The sequence below is a fragment of the Coregonus clupeaformis genome, chromosome 13, assembly GCF_020615455.1.
Source record: "Coregonus clupeaformis isolate EN_2021a chromosome 13, ASM2061545v1, whole genome shotgun sequence".
NCBI lineage: Eukaryota > Metazoa > Chordata > Actinopteri > Salmoniformes > Salmonidae > Coregonus > Coregonus clupeaformis.
Window position 1 is genome coordinate 57,317,628 of NC_059204.1, and position 21,122 is coordinate 57,338,749.

General features: G+C 42.5%; 1 protein-coding gene across 4 annotated transcripts; it reads left to right on the forward strand.

Annotated features, from left to right (window-relative positions):
* The first annotated feature begins 213 nt into the window (after positions 1 to 213).
* LOC121579968 (ras-related protein Rab-6A) lies at positions 214 to 20,574 on the forward strand. Of its 4 annotated transcripts, none has more exons than XM_041894998.2 (8): positions 214 to 670; positions 9,610 to 9,668; positions 10,134 to 10,187; positions 10,998 to 11,103; positions 15,064 to 15,175; positions 16,713 to 16,806; positions 18,326 to 18,392; positions 18,615 to 20,574. In XM_041894998.2, exons 1-8 carry the CDS (start codon positions 601 to 603, stop codon positions 18,677 to 18,679), a joined length of 627 nt encoding a protein of 208 aa, XP_041750932.1. In that variant the 5' UTR covers positions 214 to 600; the 3' UTR covers positions 18,680 to 20,574. The 4 variants fall into 4 exon arrangements, with proteins under 4 accessions (XP_041750932.1, XP_041750933.1, XP_041750931.1 ...); XM_041894999.2 differs by lacking the exons at positions 10,998 to 11,103; positions 18,615 to 20,574 and adding exons at positions 11,282 to 11,387; positions 17,292 to 17,385 and having other exon boundaries at positions 216 to 670; XM_041894997.2 differs by lacking the exons at positions 10,998 to 11,103; positions 16,713 to 16,806 and adding exons at positions 11,282 to 11,387; positions 17,292 to 17,385 and having other exon boundaries at positions 217 to 670.
* The last annotated feature ends 548 nt before the right edge of the window (positions 20,575 to 21,122 follow it).

Below are 21,122 nucleotides of genomic sequence, written 5' to 3' on the forward strand. Positions count from 1 at the left end.
AGGATCAACCCTACTCCTCGGCGCTCTGATGGCTCCGAGAGCGAAACGCTCTGAATTTATGAACGTACAATCTGACAATCCTTTGAATTTACGAACGCCCAGAGCGCACTCTGGCACTCCAGAGTGAATTTGCGAACACACCCGTAATTTACACCACTGCATCGGAATGCCACAATCGCATTGGATTGGTGGAGCCGTGTGCCCGTCGTCGAACATATTAGGTTGTGACAAACTTCCTCTGAAACGGCTACCTAGCGATGGAGTGGGAGTGCTGAGGTAGTTAGTTAGCCAGGCAGGCAGTGAGTCACAAACAATTCAGCTGAGTGTTTGAGAGTCCGGTATTTACTAGATAGTTATTTAGCTACGAAACTCACCGACTGCCAGTCTAGCCAAGAAACTGTTAGTTTAGGAGCATTGCTAATGCTAGCTAGCTAGTTAACTTAGTTCTTACGGCACAAACCCCTCAACTTGTCAACTCAACTGGCTAGCTAGTAAGGATTTAACGTTAGCTAGCTCACTAAAGTAAGGGATAGTGTGTTTTTCCCACACTGTGGGCCACAGTCTACAACTTGTATTTGCCTGCCTAACAATATTGCAGTCATGTCCGCGGCAGGAGACTTCGGAAACCCTCTAAGGAAATTTAAATTGGTCTTTCTTGGCGAACAGAGCGGTAAGTGAACACTGTGTGGGGTAACGACTAACGTGTTGTGGTCATCATCAGTTTAGCTATTAACTGGCTAACTAGCTAATGCCAGCCCTCTTCAATCATCCTGGGCGAGTTCCTTAGTTTTAATCGATATCCACCGACAGCCATAATAACGAGACCATGGCGATTAAATTATCTAAATAGCTACGATTAGTGATATTGAACCTATCGGTGATATCAAGTGTTTAGCTACTTCGTTGCTAGCCTAGCTAGCTAACTAGTTATTTAACGACCGTTAACTAAGCTAGCAAGCTGTTGGGTGACGAGTTGTTTCTAGTTCACCCAGTCAGTCAGGTCAGCAGTCGAGTTGTAACGACGTTAACTAAAATAAATCGAAACACTACGTTAACTAGCTATCCAGTTGCTACATACTACTAGAATATAACCCGTTATGGTAGGTTGGTATAACTATGGCATACTATGTTTAGGTTATCTAGGTTTGATGTATCTCATTCACAATCAACTATGGTCGGTGTTGATTGAACAGTCAGAAATTTCAGATTTGTCTTTGGTGTTGTTCAGAGCAGTTGTCAAGTTTTCGGTGCTAACGTTAGCCATCTGTCGTTACTCTGGCCAAATACAGCCTCTGTGTCAAGAAAGATGTCGCATTGTACGTCAAACCAAAGCGTCAGTATCAATGCGTGGGCGCTTTGCCAATGTTTATTAATGTCTTTATGCTAACGTTATATGGTTGATTTATAGACTCATGCCTGCCAGCCAGCACTGTCTTCTTCTCTCGTGGAGAGTTGGCACTTCATGTTGTACATTTCAACAGATTTCTGTTCTCATGATGTGGTGGCAATTCTGTTTCTCTTTTAAAAAGCAACGGTTCTTATAAAACCACCTGTTTCTCTGATTCTGACAACCAGTTGAGCTATTGTGCTGGATGGATCAGAGATACCCGTAACCCAACTTTCCTACAACGTAGATTGCAGACAGAACCACTCTGATTTGAGGCCTGTGGTTTTCAGAGCCCCTTTCTTTGCCAGCATTGTTCAACATAAGCACTGTGGTGTGCAGGATATCACATCTGTGTCTTCCCTGACTCCATTCAGGATGACCACAGGTTTCAGCCCTCTGGAGCTCTCACCGCAATCAAACAGCTCCTACTTAACTCTAGAATTAAGCAATTAACCTCTCTGTCCAACTTTAGTTGATTTCTCTGACCTCTAGTTATTGGATGGGTGCCCTGTTTCAATCACAATTCTTTGTTGAGACACAGAGAAATATCGAATTGAACAGGAACTAGTGTGGTTTGGGGCTTTAGGATGCAAATACAGTAGTATGATGGATATGTCATATAACATTACTGCATTGAGGAACAGCCAAGGACTGGAATGATGCCTTAACCTGGGTTACAGGCCTGATCTCAGCACTGCTGAGGGGGTGGGATGGTATGGCGGTGGCCTGGAAGTCAATATGTTCCTTTCATCGTATGCAAGCCTATAAAATAGTATATCCTATATACCACTGTCAGCAACAAACATCCCCCTCCTCTAACCAGAACCAATGCTACACTTCAATGAGATTTATGTGTGTGTTTGTGCTGCTAACAAACGTGTGTGATGTTTCTGTTGAGACTGGAGTTAGGGAGGAGTAATGTGGAGAATATACTGCTGTGATTTATTTTGTGTTCTGCCCAAGAGGAATGAAGCCTGACCTCTCACCCCTTCGCAGCCATTTATGTAAGCAGGGATTTCTGCGCTGGTGTGAGAGGTGAACACTGGATCAGAGTGAATAACTCCTGCCTTTTCATGTGCACAAATTAGGCCTAGTCAGTATAAATCCCTCAACGCTGGGAAACACACAAACGACAGACTTCACACTCATATGTTTTTGTCTGACATGTACAACTGTCCAGACTAATGAAAATGGGTATAGATTTTAAGTGACTTTACTTCTCAGGTGTTTTCGCCATTAGATCTTATCAGTGTAATTACTAATTGCATGTTTGAAAGGACGGCCTGACCCTCCCAAGTTAGGCCTACCCTTCCATATAATTATGAGATGTTAAATCGAGGTCCTGACTCTCTGTGGGCAAGAGTAGGGAGGGAGTGTTTATCCTGGTTTCTTGGCTGGTTCCCAATTCCCAACCTGGTCATCGTATTACTCTGGCCACCTAATCATCCCCAGCTTCCAAATGTCTCTTTGAGCTACTCATCTCCCCGAAAACTCTTTCCTAGGCTGTTGCTAAAGTGTTCTCACCTCTTAGACAACTTACCTGGTAAGTAAAAATAATGCTAAAAACAAACAGCTCTCTTGCTAGCAGGCATGTAAGCATGTTTATATTTATTTAAGGAATACAATTTTGTTTTTAGGAAGTGGTGGGCCTCTAAATTAAACATTATTTTGAACTCCGCCCAGGGAAACTGGGAAGGGGACGGTCTTGAACTCAAACTAGGTTATGGTTTTCCTCTCAGGAATAGTAGAGGTGGGCAATGGAATCGGTCAAGTCCTACCTTCTAATTTTAGGGAACACCACAGACGGGTTGGTGAGGGAAGGTGCAAGAAGGAGACTGAAGAAATTCGTCTTGGTCCCTAAGAACCTCACAAACTTCTACAGATGCACCATTGAGAGCATCCTGTTGGGCTGTATCGTCACCTGGTACAGCAACTGCACCGTCCACAACCGCAGGGCTCTCCAGAGGGTGGTGCGGTCAGCCCAGCGCATCACCGGGGTCACACTGCCTGCCCACCAGGACATCTACAGCACCCGGTGTCACAGGAAAGCCAAGAAAATCATCAAGGACCTCAGCCACCCGAGCCATGCCACGGCCTGTTCACCCTGCTACCATCTAGAAGCGGAGACATTACAGGTGCATCAAAGCTGAGATGGAGAGACTGAAAAACAGCTTCCATCTCCAGGCCATCAGACTGTTAAACAGTCACCACTAGCCGGCCTCCGCCCAGTTCCCTGCCCTGAACTTTAGTCACTGACCGTGTCCGAATGCCCATACGTGCGTCCTACACTGTACAAAACATTAAGAACACCTTCCCAATATTGAGTTGCGTTTGCCCTCAGAACAGCCTCAATTCGTCGGGGCATGTACTCTACAAGGTGTCGATTAGCGTTCCACAGGGATGCTGGCCCACGTGGACTCTTAATGCTTCCCACAGTTGTGTCAAGTTGGCTGGATGTCCTTTGGGTGGTGGACCATTCTTGATACACACAGGAAACTGTTGAGCGTGAAAAACCTAGCAGTGTTGCAGTTCTTGACACAAACTGGTGTGCCTGGCACCTACTACCATACCCCGTTCAAAGGCACTTAAATATTTTGTCTTGCCCATTCACCCTCTGAATGGCACACATATACAATCCATGTCTCAAGGCTTAAAAATCATTCTACCCTGATTTGAAGTGAATTTAACAAGTGACAATAAGGGATCATAGCTTTCACCTAGTCTGTCATGGAAAGAGCAGGTGTTCTTAATGTTTTGTACTCTCAGTGTATCTTCTGTATTCTAGTCGAGGCCTATTCTATATTACTACTGCTGTACACACCTTTGCTATTCATATACTGCCCATAATGTTTTTATACACACCATCATATATATTTATATCCTGGACTCTGACATTGCTCGTTCTATATTTCTTAATTCCTTTCTTTGGGGGGGGATTTGCGTGTTTTGTATTGTCAGGTATTACTGCACTGTAACTGCAGCTAGGAACATAAACATTTCGCTACACCCGTGAAAACATCTGCTAAATATGTGTATGCGACCAATTTTGATTTGTTTTAATATGGGGCTATGGGGAAAGCTGTACCGTTTGATTGGGAATACATTTCTACCTGTGGCAGCTACAAGGTATTCTCTGTCAAATCATGGCATGTTCATTCACTGGTCAGCGTTACAGTGGCTCCACAGAATGATTTAAATGTAGCTGGGGGCCTTTGCCATCTGGCATTCCTGTCACAAGAATGTCACTCTTATCTTCCCTTCCATACTTAGCCCATGCTGGGGATTGGTGTCACGTCCTGCCTTTAATCTATGTACACTCAATGGCACAAGAGCTGCTCCATTTTCTTGCATTCAAGGAGAAGTTTTCAGTTTCAAAAGTAGCCATGTCATTGGTGTATTTTAGAGGTCACACACTGGGCAGGTTGACCTCTTCAACTCTGTCTGTATTTAACTTCCATTGATGCCCATTTGATTGGCTGTTTGCTATCAGGAAGAGAATCAGGTAGAACGAGATTAGGCATATTGACTGAGGAATCAATTATTGAAAAGAGTTTGGTCTTTGGCTTGTCAAAAGAGAAGTATGTAAGACAATGTCATGTCAATTACATTGAGATGAAGAGAATGGAGTGAGAGAAGATTACATAAGGCCTCTAGATCACTCCCTCTGGCCCCATAACCTAACCTGTGGATTGGTGTGTCTCATCATCCTGATGAATGACAGGACCATAAGGTCAGGCTGAGCCACTGTTTCCCAATCTCCCCTAGCTAGTAGGCCTATGATATGTAGCAAAAACTAGACCACTGCCTGTCCCTAGTGCTCAAATCTGGCACACATTCGTCCCAGTGTTGTTGGTGTAGTGGTGTATATATATATATATATATATACAGTGGGGAAAAATAGTATTTAGTCAGCCACCAATTGTGCAAGTTCTCCCACTTAAAAAGATGAGAGAGGCCTGTAATTTTCATCATAGGTACACATCAATTATGACAGACAAATTGAAAAAAAATAATCCAGAAAATCACATTGTAGGATTTTTTATGAATTTATTTGCAAATTATGGTGGAAAATAAGTATTTGGTCACCTACAAACAAGCAAGATTTCTGGCTCTCACAGACTTGTAACTTCTTCTTTAAGAGGCTCCTCTGTCCTCCACTCGTTACCTGTATTAATGGCACCTGTTTGAACTAGTTATCAGTATAAAAACACCTGTCCACATCCTCAAACAGTCACACTCCAAACTCCACTTTGGCCAAGACCAAAGAGCTGTCAAAGGACACCAGAAACAAAATTGTAGACCTGCACCAGGCTGGGAAGACTGAATCTGCAATAGGTAAGCAGCTTGGTTTGAAGAAATCAACTGTGGGAGCAATTATTAGGAAATGGTAGACATAAAAGACCACTGATAATCTCCCTCGATCTGGGGATCCACGCAAGATCTCACCCCGTGGGGTCAAAATGATCACAAGAACGGTGAGCAAAAATCCCAGAACCACACGGGGGACCTAGTGAATGACCTGCAGAGAGCTGGGACCAAAGCAACAAAGCCTACCATCAGTAACACACTACGCCGCCAGGGACTCAAATCCTGCAGTGCAAGACGTGTACCCCTGCTTAAGCCAGTACATGTCCAGGCCCGTTTGAAGTTCGCTAGAGTGCATTTGGATGATCCAGAAGAGGATTGGGAGAATGTAATATGGTCAGATGAAACCAAAATATAACTTTTTGGTAAAAACTCAACTCGTCGTGTTTGGAGGACAAAGAATGCTGAGTTGCATCCAAAGAACACCATACCTACTATGAAGCATGGGGGTGGAAACATCATGCTTTGGGGCTGTTTTTCTGCAAAGGGACCAGGACGACTGATCCGTGTAAAGGAAAGAATGAATGGGGTCATGTATTGTGAGATTTTGAGTGAAAACCTCCTTCCATCAGCAAGGGCATTGAAGATGAAATGTGGCTGGGTCTTTCAGCATGACAATGATCCCAAACACACCGCCCGGGCAACGAAGGAGTGGCTTCGTAAGAAGCATTTCAAGGTCCTGGAGTGGCCTAGCCAGTCTCCAGATCTCAACCCAATAGAAAATCTTTGGAGGGAGTTGAAAGTCTGTGTTGCCCAGCGACAGCCCCAAAACATCACTGCTCTAGAGGAGATCTGCATGGAGGAATGGGCCAAAATACCAGCAACAGTGTGTGAAAACCTTGTGAAGACTTACAGAAAACGTTTGACCTGTGTCATTGCCAACAAAGGGTATATAACAAAGTATTGAGAAACTTGTGTTATTGACCAAATACTTATTTTCCACCATAATTTGCAAATAAATTCATACAAAATCCTACAATGTGATTTTCTGGATTTTTTTTTCTAATTTTGTCTGTCATAGTTGACGTGTACCTATGATGAAAATTACAGGCCTCTCTAATCTTTTTAAGGGGAGAACTTGCACAATTGGTGGCTGACTAAATACTTTTTTTCCCCACTGTATATATATATATATATTGATGACTCTGAGCAATCTGTACCAGAGACCTGTGTGTACTGTGATTCTGAACACTGCTGTGTTATTGAGAGCTCTGCACAGGATCCATGACTTGAGGTCTACCCAGCCATGAGCAACAGTGATACAGTGGTAATATGATAGAGGGGTTGGGTGAGATGTACAGGGAAGGAGTAGGAGGGAGGGGGAGGTTGTACTGGAAATTAATACTTGTGCATTCCACGATGTGGTAGACTGGAGCAATGAAACAAAATGACTGTCTTTGTTTTCCCTGTTTTAATCCCTCCCTAATTTCCCTTGAGGTGTTGTCACATGCCAGTGCAGGGCGAGGGAGAGTGAGAGACATTCTCAGTATGCAAAAATAGAATGTTTAATAGTATGCAACATTTCGAAAATCAAGTATTGTTTAAATGCCAGTATGTTATGTCTGGGTTGGCATTGAGAATCTCCCAGCATTCCTTGGAGGGTTTTTTCAAGTCAATTCAAAAACCCTTCCGGATTTCTTATGTCATTTTTACTGATGTTCTCTCCCTTAAAGTGCAGACTCAGCAGACAGCTCCTCATGGTCTCTTACTCCAGGCCTCTTGGTTGGTTGGAGTCAAGTCATAAAGTAGTGGTGAGCTGTGGGCTTTGGTTAGAAAACAGATGGTGCACCTCAGCAAATTGTCTGAGGAGGAGTTGCTGTGTTCGGAGAATTGCAGCACCAAATCAGGCTAGAACATGTCTTATGTTAGCTATGTGAAATGAGACTCATTCCACGCTGGTCTGGTGAGGCCTCCAGTACTGTGTGTCTGTCTCTGTTTTGTCAGTGCTATGTGCCATCACTACTAGTGTTACTTACCCTTCAAGACCGTAATCAGGGCCATAGCCAGGGACTGATGGTAGGGGAGGGGGAGCGGAGTTGAAGATCATTTACTGCATTTCTATACAATTTAAAAACTCTAAAAGGCTATGTGGAGAACAGCAGAAACAAGCCGAAATGGCCCCATTTCTTATCACCTTGGCTGCTGTAGCTTCATTCACCACAGTCGATCTACAGACCCATAGCCTATTAGCTATACAATTAGCCGCTACACGTTAACTCACATTAACTCAGCACCGGGATTAAAAACTGTAATTTCATACTTACAGAGGGATCTGTTAGCAGAAAAAGTATTTTATAAACAAAAGGTAAACAAATATGTTGGCTTTACAGAGCAGTCTTTTGGTGCAGTGTTCCAGCTAATCTCCTGCAATTCTACACATTTTGCCATTACTTATGCCATGTTAATATGAAATCTGAGTGAAAGTGATTAACAAAATCAATAAGCCCCCTGGAGGTCAGGGCCCCTGTTCATGTGCCCGGCCAGTAATTCGGCCATGATTACTAAAAGGTAAGATAGCTGTCTAGACTAATTGAGTGACTGTCAGTGACCACGTTTACATACACACCAATATCCTGTTATTATTCGGGATACTCAAGTACTCTGTTTTTGAGTTGACGCATATAAACATCATATCCCGTTTACAATAACCCAAAAAAGCTTGTATCCCATTTATGAGAAACCCGGATAAGATGCCTTGGATATGCTGATCTAAGACGGATACTGTGGCATGTAAACATCTTATCCTGTTTAATGTTGTTTTTGCGGTCTGCGCAGGCTCAGTTTCGAATATCATGGGTGTTGTGATGTTTTCATCTGATTGTCAAACAAATCACTTCAAAAAGTAGGTTACCTGCACATTTCGCTCCACCATAATAATTCCATAATTTAGACTACTATAATTAATTTACTATAATTTACTACTGGCTACTTTCACCCCTAATTTACACAAGTTTCTGCTTATAATTTCTGGCGTTTGGTATGCCATTTGTTTGTCAACTATAGTTTGATACATGCAGTTTCTCTTCTGTCATAACTTGTTGCCCAGAAGACTAAATAAAGTAGTGCTCACCAGAATAATGTTTTACATCGATAGAAGGAATGCGTTAGTAATCTAGTTAACACCTGTAAAGTTGTCTGTTTCGTTTAGGAACCGGGGAGAAAACGCAATAATGTCCAAATGTCATCAGTTTGACCGGTTTTAAGGAAATTAAAAGCGGAGAAAATTATGAAACACGTTTCTGATAAGACTTCAGTTAGTCTTGGGTGCATATTTTATGTGGTTAAAATACTGTCAGCTTGCATAACAGTGTCAAAGATAACACATTACACACGCATTCACATTTTCTCAAGAGATGCTGAAAGAAAGAAATAATTTCTCCACTCCTGTTTGTTCTCCGCTAACATCTGTTGTATAATTTCACTGCAAGTTAATATTGTATTACGCTACATGTGAGAGGTTATAGGCCTACAGTCAGTGTCCATATTTCAGTTACTATTCCAATTAATCCATATACTTAAATGAGGAATATTTTGTTTATTCATGGTACAGGGATACTCATGAGCGGGATATCAAAGGTGCATGTAAACAGCTACTATATGAGCTACTATCCAAAATACTGTGCACATGTAAACGGGGTCATTGAGTGACATCAAGAGGAAAACTGCAGATGCACAACCAATTTTCAAAATTGCACCTTGTGTGTTCTACTATTCTAACTCAACAGTAAGTTGAGACCCTGACTGAGTTCCTAAAAATGTAATTAAAAATAAATCAAATTCGGAAAAATTACAGCGATCCGGACTTCTGTGTCCTTACGTAGCTATATTGGTTCTAACATGTGTCTTGTGTTTTTCAGTGGGGAAGACTTCATTGATTACCAGGTTCATGTACGACAGCTTCGACAACACCTACCAGGTAAGGCTAGACCACACAGACACCATTTAATCTGGATATGATAGTTAGGGCTAGGTTTACTATGCCGTTGGTCTCAATGCCTAACCCTAGTCCTGGTCCTACAACAGGGTGGGCAGGCATTTGCTCCAGACCAACACTAACACACTTGATTCAGCTAGTCTGTCTTTATGATTAGCCAATTGAATTAGGTCCATCCCGTGTAGCTCAGTTGGTAGAGCATGGCGCTTGCAATGCCAGGGTTGTGGGTTCGATTCCCACGCAGGGCCAGTATGAAAAATAAATAATGTATGCACTAAGTCTGCTAAATGACTAATGTAAATGTCTGTTAGTGCTGGGCTCGACTAGGCAATATGTTTGTTGTTCCTTCATTTCAGTCTAACTACAGTACTAAAGCCTTTCCTTATCAATCTACCATCTTCATCATTGTCAGAAACGTTCTCATTCTTCATTCTTTCTCATTTCCAGGCCACAATAGGAATAGATTTCTTGTCAAAAACCATGTACCTCGAAGACCGAACAGTAAGTTTGACTTTCTTCTTTTTAAATCGATCTCTCTTGAAATTGTCTTATTCCATGGAGTGGTAATATGCTGATTATGATTGGAATATTTAAGTGAGTGTGTTAATCATGACTGTGGTGTTATGTGATACTTTTACTGAGGAATGTTAAATTGCATTATGGTGATTTTTAGAAAATGTCTCTCTTTGAAATGTAAAGATGTACCCATTCACTGGTACGCACGCACCCCCACCAAATCACACAGGTCTCTGTCTTTACTGTATCCTTGCCAACAGTGGTTTCTGGGACTTTGGGGATGCTGGGTATCCTGTGTCCTGACTCTGTCTGCTCTAACTGTGTTTTATCCTGGCCCAGGTTCACACACACAGCACACACACTAGCACCTTAAAGAAGCCGGAGAGCCGCCTTGACCTGGACTTGGATCCTGCCTCTTCCCTTTCTTCCATTTTCCCCATCTGCTCATATTCGGTTCATTCTGGTTCTGAAATTCAATATCTAGTGTGAAGGAGAGAAGATCATCTCAGAAATGAGGCCTAGTACCCATGATTCCCCTGGCCCTCACCATTCCTCCTATGGTCACACACTCCCTGCATGCAACCCTCTTTCTCTCTCTCTCGCTCCCGTTCTTCTCTATTTCTCTCCCTTTTCTCTCATTCAGAAGTTGATTCAATTTTGATTTGTTTTATTTCTTTATTCTTTTTGGTTTCTTACTTCATGTTTCCATTGTTTCTGCGCTCCTTTTGTCTCCTTTTCTTTTCATCCTTTCTTTTTCCTTTTCTTTTCCTTTATTTCTCCTCCCATCCGCCACAGATCAGGTTGCAGCTGTGGGATACGGCTGGGCAGGAGCGTTTCCGTAGCCTCATCCCCAGTTATATCCGAGACTCTGCCGCCGCTGTCGTAGTATACGACATCACAAGTAGGTACTCCCCTCCGCGCCCCGCCCACTCGACGTGCGTGCGTGACCCCCCCCTCAACCCTCGTCCAGTTCTCCCCTCTCTTACCACCACCTCTTCCTCTCCTCCCCTCTTGCCCCTCTCCTCCATCTCTCCCCTTCTCCTTCTCTCCCTGTGTGCTGGTGGTAACGTGCTGCTCAGGTGAGACTGCAGCTTTGGGACACAGCCGGCCAGGAGCGCTTCCGGAGTCTGATCCCTAGCTACATACGAGACTCCACCGTGGCCGTGGTAGTCTATGACATCACAAGTGAGTGCGGTCCCTATTGATGGAAAAGTGATGGAAGGATACCAATCAAAACAAAAAAAGATGTCCTCCTTTTTTGCCGCTGGCTCAAGTCCCTTTTCTATTTTCTGTTTTTCCATTCTCCTTTTTTCCCCTACCTGATGCCTTTTGTCCCCTTTTCATGTTTGTTGATGTTTTCCTCCCACTCTTTTTTTGTATATGTCCACTTGGGCCACTTCTTTATTTAGTCTGCTTTTTGCGTGATTGTAGTCTGTGAACATTTCTCTGTTTCAGTATTAAATAGACAAATATTAATTTGTTCACCAGAAGGGCAAAGCATTCGGTAGCATACATACAACCCAATTAAATATTAGGCTACAGACAAAATAGCTTTGAATAGTAAATATCAGTCGGTAAAATCTGTTTATACTAAATAGTTTAGTAGTTTCGTAGATGATTTCTTGTTTTTTCCAATAGAGCAATCTAATTTCTTTTCAATCCTTCCCTATCTTTATTTCTCTGGACCAGTCTTTCTTGATCTCTCTTTTTTGGTCATGTCAACCATGACTTCTTAGGTTTGTTGTTCACCCATATACAAAACAATGAAGTGTCTTATTTAGTTTCATTAGAAATAATTGGTATCGGCAGCTTTGATGTTGCTTCAGGGGCCTATTTTGCCTGATTATTAAATAACAATGTTCAGTTTTCACATGTGTCTCTGCTACCATGTGTGTCTGTGTTAGGTGATTGGCCATTAGGGGGAGATAAAAGCAGACATGGCTCTGCAGCAGGGCTAGAGGACATCTATTTAACTGGCTCTCTGGGGAGGAAGTCTGACTGTCACTTCAGAAAAACGGACACCACTTCCAGCTGGATAGAGGATAGACCGTTAAATACATATATACAGTCGTGGTCAAACGTTTTGAGAATGACACAAATACTAATATTCACAAAGTCTGCTGCCTCAGTTTTGATGATGGCAATTTGCATATACTCCAGAATGTCATGAAGAGTGATCAGATGAATTGCAATTAATTGCAAAGTCCCTCTTTGCCATGAAAATGAACTTAATCCCCAAAAAAACATTTCCACTGCATTTCAGCCCTGCCACAAAAGGACCAGCTGCCATCATGTCAGTGATTCTCTCGTTAACACAGGTGAGAGTGTTGACGAGGACAAGGCTGGAGATCACTCTGTCATGCTGATTGAGTTAGAATAACAGACTGGAAGCTTTAAAAGGAGGGTGGTGCTTGAAATCATTGTTCTTCCTCTGTTAACCATGGTTACCTGCAAGGAAACACGTGCCGTCATCATTGCTTTGCACAAAAAGGGCTTCACAGGCAAGGATATTGCTGCTAGTAAGATTGCACCTAAATCAACCATTTATCGGATCATCAAGAACTTCAAGGAGAGAGGTTCAATTGTTGTGAAGAAGGCGTCAGGGCGCCCAAGACAGTCCAGCAAGCGCCAGGACCGTCTCCTAAAGTTGATTCAGCCGTGGGATCGGTGCACCACCAGTGCAGAGCTTGCTCAGGATTGGCAGCAGGCAGATGTGAGTGCATCTGCACGCACAGTGAGGCGAAGACTTTTGGAGGATGGCCTGGTGTCAAGAAGGGCAGCAAAGAAGCCACTTCTCTCCAGGAAAAACATCAGGGACAGACTGATATTCTGCAAAAGGTACAGGGATTGGACTGCTGAGGACTGGGGTAAAGTCATTTTCTCTGAATCCCCTTTCCGATTGTTTGGGGCATCCGGAAAACACCTTGTCTGGAGAAGACAACTACCTCAACTAGCCGGTGCCCCAGCACATTGACTCTGCAGCGGTAGCCCCCTGTATATAGCCTCGCTACCATCAGTCCTGTGTCATGCCAACAGTAAAGCATCCTGAGACCATTCATTTGTGGGGTTGCTTCTCAGCCAAGGGAGTGGGCTCACTCTCACAATTTTGCCTAAGAACATAGCCATGAATAAAGAATGGTACCAACACATCCTCCGAGAGCAACTTCTCCCAACCATCCAAGAACAGTTTGGTGACGACCAATGCCTTTTCCAGCATGATTGAGCACCTTGCCATAAGGCAAAAGTGATAACTAAGTGGCTCGGGGAACAAAACATCGACATTTTGAGTCCATGGCCAGGAAACTCCCCAGACCTTAATCCCACTTGTGGTCGATCCTCAAGAGGTGGGTGGACAAACAAAAACCCACAAATTCTGACAAACTCCAAGCATTGATTATGCAAGAATGGGCTGCCATCAGTCAGGATGTGGCCCAGAAGTTAATTGACAGCATGCCAGGGCGGATTGCAGAGGTCTTGAAAAAGAAGGGTCAACACTGCAAATATTGACTCTTTGCATAAACTTAATGTAATTGTCAATAAAAGCCTTTGACACTTATGGAATGCTTATAATTATACTTCAGTATACCATAGGAACATCTGACAAAAATATCTCATAACACTGAAGCAGCGAACTTTGTGAAGACCAATACTTCAAATCAAATTTTAATGGCCACATGCGCCAAATACAACAGTGAAATGCTTACTTACAGCCCTTAACCAACAGTGCATATATATTTTTAATAAAAAAGTAAAATAACAAAAAAGTGTTGAGAGAAAAAAAGAGCAGAAGTAAAATAAAATAACAGTAGGGAGGCTATATATACAGGGGGGTACCGCTGCAGAGTCAATGTGCTGGGGCACCGGCTAGTTGAGGTAGTTGAAGTAATATGTACATGTGGGTAGAGTTAAAGTGACTATGCATAAATAATTAACAATACTTGTGTCATTCTCAACTTTTGACCACGACTGTACAGTCTATGTCCCTCAAACTCAACTCTGGACCTTGACGCCAGTTCCACTGCATCTTTTCATTGTTCCCCTCTAATCAGGGACTGATTTAGCCCTGGGACACCAGGTGTGTGCAATTAATTATCAGGTAGAACAGAACCAGCAGGCTCCGGACCTCGTAGGGTAAGAGTTGAGTACCCCTGGTCTGTGGGATAAACAGATAGACAGGAAGGCAGAATACAAGGAAATGGATAGATAACATAGTAGCCTAGATGGATGGATGGTGTAGTGGCTAAATTGTCCAATTTAATTGTACCAAAACAATTTCCACAGTGGAGAGTGGTGAAATGTTAGTCTTGACGCATACAAATCCAATGTCCAGAGTGATTCAAGTTGAAAAATAATCGTCAATTAATTTTTCGTTCTTCTGTTTACAAAATGTAAAGAAAAATCTAACAAAACGAATTCTGATCATTCAAACTAAAGAAACAAATAGCATGGTCTGGTATGGTCAAAAGACTGCTGCCGTTCCAGTCAATCCCAGTAAGCCTTGGAGTCTGTAGGCCTTTTAACTGTATTCTCCATCAGCCTGTCGAGTGGGGTACACACACTTGACATGGGATTAGTGGCAAACACACACAACTGAAATTCCTTATGAATTTGAAACATAAAAATGTACAATATAACCTATTTGGCTCCTACATATGGATAAATAGATAGGACATGGGAGCTGGATTTACTTAGTTTAATGATCTTACTTGTTGTTACATTCTCTGTATATTTGTTACTGTCTCTGTCATTCTGCTCATCACCACAATTCAGTACTCGTCACAACCTGAATAGAGATGAACATTTATTCTCTGATCTCTCGCTCTCTCTGCCCTACTCCCCTCCCTCCCTCCTCCTGTGTCAGATGTCAACTCTTTCCAGCAAACCACAAAATGGATTGATGACGTCAGAACGGAGAGAGGAAGTGATGTCATCATCATGCTGGTGGGAAACAAGACGGACCTTGCAGACAAAAGGTGTGAGTGACGTAATAACTGAAGGCTAAAGTCAGTAAGCATGTAGAGCTCTTCAGTCCTCCTCAGACCAGGGGCCTCATAATAATTGAGTCAATTTTACACTAAATATCTGTGTGAGCCATTTCTGAAAAGACTGCGCACGCACAAATATAGAGATGTATAAACTTGGTGCATGCCATACATGCATACGCATGTTTCCCGTTATAAATCAGACCTCTCGTAAAACTGCACGCCTGAAATGCCCTTCATTCACCTTTTATGGTGACGATAACGCCCTTATTTGCTGTATACTGTAGAAGTATTGGAATTAGGCCAAGATGGCCTCTAAAGGAAATAACAATGGCGAAATTGATCAAATGTCTTTGGCGGTGTTGATAGGCTATAGCAAATGTCAATGCAAAAGAAAACATCCTATCTGACCGTTTCTGAAAGACAAAAGCAATTGCAAGTTGTGGACCTGTAAACTGATCGTTTCCATGTCCATTTCCTGCAATGATCATGGAAATGAAATAAATAATAGGAAATAGATGCCTATTTCGAATTATTTTAGAATGCAAAGATAAAATACATTTATTTTCGCTTTTACATTTTAGTCATTTAGCAGACACTCTTATCCAGAGCGACTTACTGTTAGTGAGTGCATACATTTTTCATACTGGCCCCCCGTGGGAATCGAACCCACAACCCTGGCGTTGCAAGCGCCATGCTCTACCAACTGAGCTGGATCTTATTATATTCAGCTAACTTTTTTTTTGTTATTATTAATGTATCATATATTCCTGCACAAGGCTTCTAGGCTACTTTTGCCTTCTTGCAATGCAATACTTCAACCAGTGGAAACTGTGCGTACGCATAGTCTAAAGTTTGCGGGAGGATAAGCACATTCTCACGTTCAGTTTTTATAAATGCCATCTTTTGCGTGAGAACCGGCACACACATTTTTTTAGGGCATATTTTGTGCTTATGCAACATTTTATAAATGAGGCCCCAGGTCCTGGAGGGCTCTCTCCATTGGAGCATACTAATGAATCCACTGATTGTAACTGTAGAGAGATTTAAGACTGTCTGAGACCTTTAGGCCCTCCTGTGTTGAGTGGGAAACACTGCTGTCTAGGTACGGCTGAGCAGGGACTTGTTGGCCATAACAAGGGATCCAACCTCTTCCTTTGATACAGGCCCTATAGAGACTGATCTGTCTGGGGTTGAATAGACCACACAGAGACTCTTTTGAGATTAGCATGACCTAGATATATTAGAATTATCCAGAGATTCAACTGATCATAGCATGTCTTATCCATTTGTGTGTTCAAACAATTGTGATAGCCAAACCGCTCCTTTTTATTTTAACACATGGTTAAACACATGGCCACTATAACCCCCAATGCTTTTCGCCTTAAAACAACTGCTTTGAATTACTATTCCCATTTTTTATTTTTATTGATTGCTGTCCTGCTGTGTTGTATTATTGGCATGCTGTGTCTATATGAGCTGACCGTATGCTGTTGCTGTGCATATTTAACCCTCTTATCTACCACAGGCAAGTTGCTATTGAAGAGGGTGAGAGGAAGGCCAAAGAGCTAAATGTAATGTTTATTGAGACTAGTGCTAAAGCAGGTTACAACGTCAAGCAGGTGAGTTTGTGACTGAGTCGTGCTCTCCGTCCATGCTTCCACTGCTGCTGCCTCGGCTCACCGTCGAAAGGTCACCCATTATAGTCAGAGTTCAGGGGTTAAGGGTCAAATGCTACAGTAATGATGGATGGGTAGGTTTAGTTTAGCCCAATCCTTATATGGAATATGTAAGGTCATTAGCATTTGTGAAATGGCTCGCACAGGCACACCATTCTATAATACCCATTGATTGATAATTTTAGATTTAAGCGCCTTTCATTTGTATCCTATATGGTGTATTGAACCAGGAGCTGAGGTGGTACTCTGAGGTGTTGAGAGATGAAGTAGGAGCTGTGTGGGCACTTTTCGACAGAGCAGAGGTTGCAGGAGGAGAAGCAGCAGGAGGAGACACGGCATGTTCATCCTTCACTTCATGATGTTCACCTTCTCTTTTTCATGTGTTTGTGTACATCTGGTGTGTGTGTCTGTGTCGTGTGTCATCGCAGACAGATAACCACAGAAGAAGGGGAACAGAGAGCCAAAGAGCTGAATGTTATTTTTATTGAAACAAGTGCAAAGACAGGCTACAATGTCAAACAGGTAGAGCGCAGCGTGTGTGTGATGTGTGCAGTGCTCACGCGTTCTTCTGACAGCTTCTCTCTCATGTGTGCGCGTGCATATCACCATGCGTGTGTTGAACGCTGGCTTGCATTTACACTAAATGGGGTCCTTGGATATGTCTCAGAACTCCTGCCTACCAATCTCATGTCAGTCATAATAACCAAAGACCAGAGGGTTCTTTGCACCCTGGGACAGACCATCCACTGCCCTTTAGAGGTGTGGGCTCAGAGTTGGTCTGCTGGGTGGGACAGAGTTTTTAGACTTGTAATCCACACCCCAGGTTTGATTTGAAGTGATTTCTCTGACCAATATCAAATTATTATATTTAATGCATTATCTGCATGATCTTGAACTCCTCCTCTCCAGCAGGTTAATTTATTGGATGGTATTCTACCTCCTTTTAGGAGGATATGTATATGATTACTGCTGTCTACCTTAAACCAATTAATGAACAAAGCTTGAATCAGTCTGGATACTATCTTAAGCATTGGGTTTCGTGAGCTCTACAGTAGGTTTGTGTGGAAGGCACGCTGTACAGATCATTTATGAAAGAGGCCTTTGTTCAAACCCTCAGGCAAGTAAACATATTATTAAAGCAAGCAGCGTACATGAGGAGCAGTTTCCCCTGCTCAAACCAACTAAGATAAAAGAATGAGCTCTGATTTACTGATTAGAATCATAGATGATTGACCTATCAAACGCACACAGATTCTATGGGCTCTCCTTTCTCATGGTGTCTGCCTCTGGACAGGTGAACCTTACAGTGTGCCTGTTTTAATGCTTCCAATGACGATGTATTAAGAAGACCGAAAGCCCACAGAGCTGCCCTGCCCTCTCTGTGGATGGCAGGCCACATGTCAGGGCAGGATGTCTGGAATGGTCTGACTCTGACAGACAAGGTCTGTTCTCTCTCCTGCAGCTGTTCCGGCGCGTGGCTGCTGCCCTCCCTGGCATGGAGAGCACACAGGACAAGAGCAGAGAAGACAGTATCCTTACTCTACACAGACACACGTGTGTATGACTACACATGTTTTTCAGTGGCAATAGTAGTTATAAATGCTTACAGATTGTACTCAAACATTTAGAGACACCTATTGGCTAGCTTGTAAACCTATTGACACATATTGAGAAGATGGGAAGTGTTTGAAAGGACTTCATGTGTTCCTATCTGACCTCTCTGAGTTGGTCCTTAACCCCTCCTCCCCCAGTGATTGACATAAAGCTGGAGAAGCCCCCAGAACAGCCCGTCAGCGAAGGAGGCTGCTCCTGCTAACTCCTGCTAACTCCAGCCTCTGTTTATCACGCTCTTCCCATCCCTCTGTTTCTCTCTCTCTCCTGCGCTTTGTTCTTGATCTTTCTCGCCCTGGCTTATTCACTCCCCCTATTGGCCTCTATACTGTACCTTTCCTCTCTGCTTCACTGCGCTCCCTCTCTGAACTCCTTGATTCCTAACTCCTTCACCGCAGCCTGAAAGAGAAGAACACTACCTGTCCATCATCCTTGTTGTCGTGGAAACCTGCTCTCTCGCTGAGATGACCTTAAGCTTAACAAGCAAAAAGTGGATGTGAATGCTATTATATTTCATTTGAACTTTCACTCTACTTTGGCAATCAAAAAGGAAATTATTTATTGTTAAAAAATATTCAAGCACTGTATCCTGTTTTTCTGTAAAATGCCATGCAAGTGACTCGTTCCTACGTCATACTTCCGTGTTCATATCCCTGGTCTTTTACATGGGCTTCAAGATAATATCTTCATATTTATGAAAACACGGATATATTAGGCTTTGTGGATGAAATTAATTCTGCCAGATGCCTTTTATGACATTTTTGAAGATTGAAGACTATTTAAAAGGCCTAGAAAAGTTCAAAAACTACAAGGTTACTTGCTGCGTCACTTGCATGGGTATACTCTGTGGAAATGGTTGGTTGGACAGTTGTCAAAAATGATGGCAGCATGTGCGGAACCTAGACTTCAGTCATGGATACTGAGTGGAATTTTTCTGCCATAAATGGGTTCTGAATGGATTATTACAGCTCAGCAGCCCCCAAGAATATCACTCACTCAGTGACAGGTAAAAGTTGAGCATACCAACCTTTCCTTTTTTCGCCGGTCCCACCACAGAGTAGCCACACAGTGTCACTCCACAGAAGCATGGTATGACAACACAATGTAGGGAAACTACAAGAACTCACACACACAGCATCATGACACAGTCCCACCACAATAACGTAAAGTAACAACAATAAAACACAAGGGCAGTCTCACTACCACAACACGACCGTCCTTAATTTCTCCCATTGTCCTCACAAATGAATAAAAACTATCTTCATCTTGGCTGCCATTTTCTATTATATCTCTTGCTTAGATCTTTACTTTTTTGTAAAGAGTACAATTATTATCATAGATGAAAAGATATTGCTTTGGAGAACGGTAGTGTTTGTGAAATGATTTTAGAATGTTGAGAAGTATATTCAACACAAACCCAACTTCGTTAGATATGCAGACATGCCTTTTTAACAGTTAATTGTAGAGGGCTTCCATGGTTTTGGGATTTCCTGGCTTTGTTTGGTTTAATGTTATATCGACACTTTAGAGGTATAATTTTTAATTTTTTGGTTTTGATCTTTTGTTAATGAGAATTATCGTACATGTTCATTCAGTCCACAATGACTTGTAATATTTATTTATACTGGATCATGTTTCTTTTTTATTACTGTTAATACTATCATTCTTGGGATGATCCCTAAATGGCTAATAGAGTATTTTGTCAACCACCTGATTTTCAAACATGACCTCCAGCTCTTCTGGTGATGTCACTACCCCACTACTCCACCCAAAATGATGATTTGATTCAACTGAAAAACAATAGTGCAATGTTTTTTTGTGTATGTTTCTGGAGGAAAGTCCACAGTTTTTTGGTAGCGTCTTGGTCCGTAACCTTTTATCTTTGGAATGGTTTTAACTGGAGGTTGGAGGTAAACTGTCTGTGCTGCCACAAGCTCATAATTTGCACTGCTAGAATTCATCAGTGTCTTATCGTCATCCCCAAGAAAGGTCTGCATTTAGTAACTGAAATGTCCTTTTTTGATGGTTGAATAAATAGATAAATGCTAGACAAGGAAAGCTGCAAAGCGTGCCTAGTCTAGTTATTTCCTGTCAACTTGGTGTTTTGTCGGTGTTGAAAATATTTGAATTCAATATTTCAAGTCTGTAAATCATTTCCCCACAACATAATTGGGTCATAGTGGGCAAAGTTTAGGCCATCTATGGCCATAACCAGCTATCGTCCTCAGACGGAGTGTTTTCTGGCACTGTAAGTGAAGACCAGGTGAAGGACAAAGTATTGGCCTTCTGTCTGATATGGTTAGATGTCAGGGCAGGCTCCATCCTGTTTCAAGGGGAAGGTCTTGGGTAAGGTCGAAGAATGTTTACTCTGTAATCATGCCTGTCTGCACTCACCAGCAACACTGCATCCACTTTCTGACAACCTCTCTGAAATAGCTTACCAGTAAGCTACAAGACCATTTGTCAGTGCTCATATCAGTTGATGATTACAGCTTCCCAGCTACCACAGTGCATTTTACTTAGTATTTTTTCAGTAGGTTTGGTTTAGTGGAACCGGTAACAGAGTTGATAACAGAGTTGATACTGATCTGACGCATAAATCAACTATGCCTCTGACTGGAGCCCATCCCTTTACTGTCCTGCTGAGA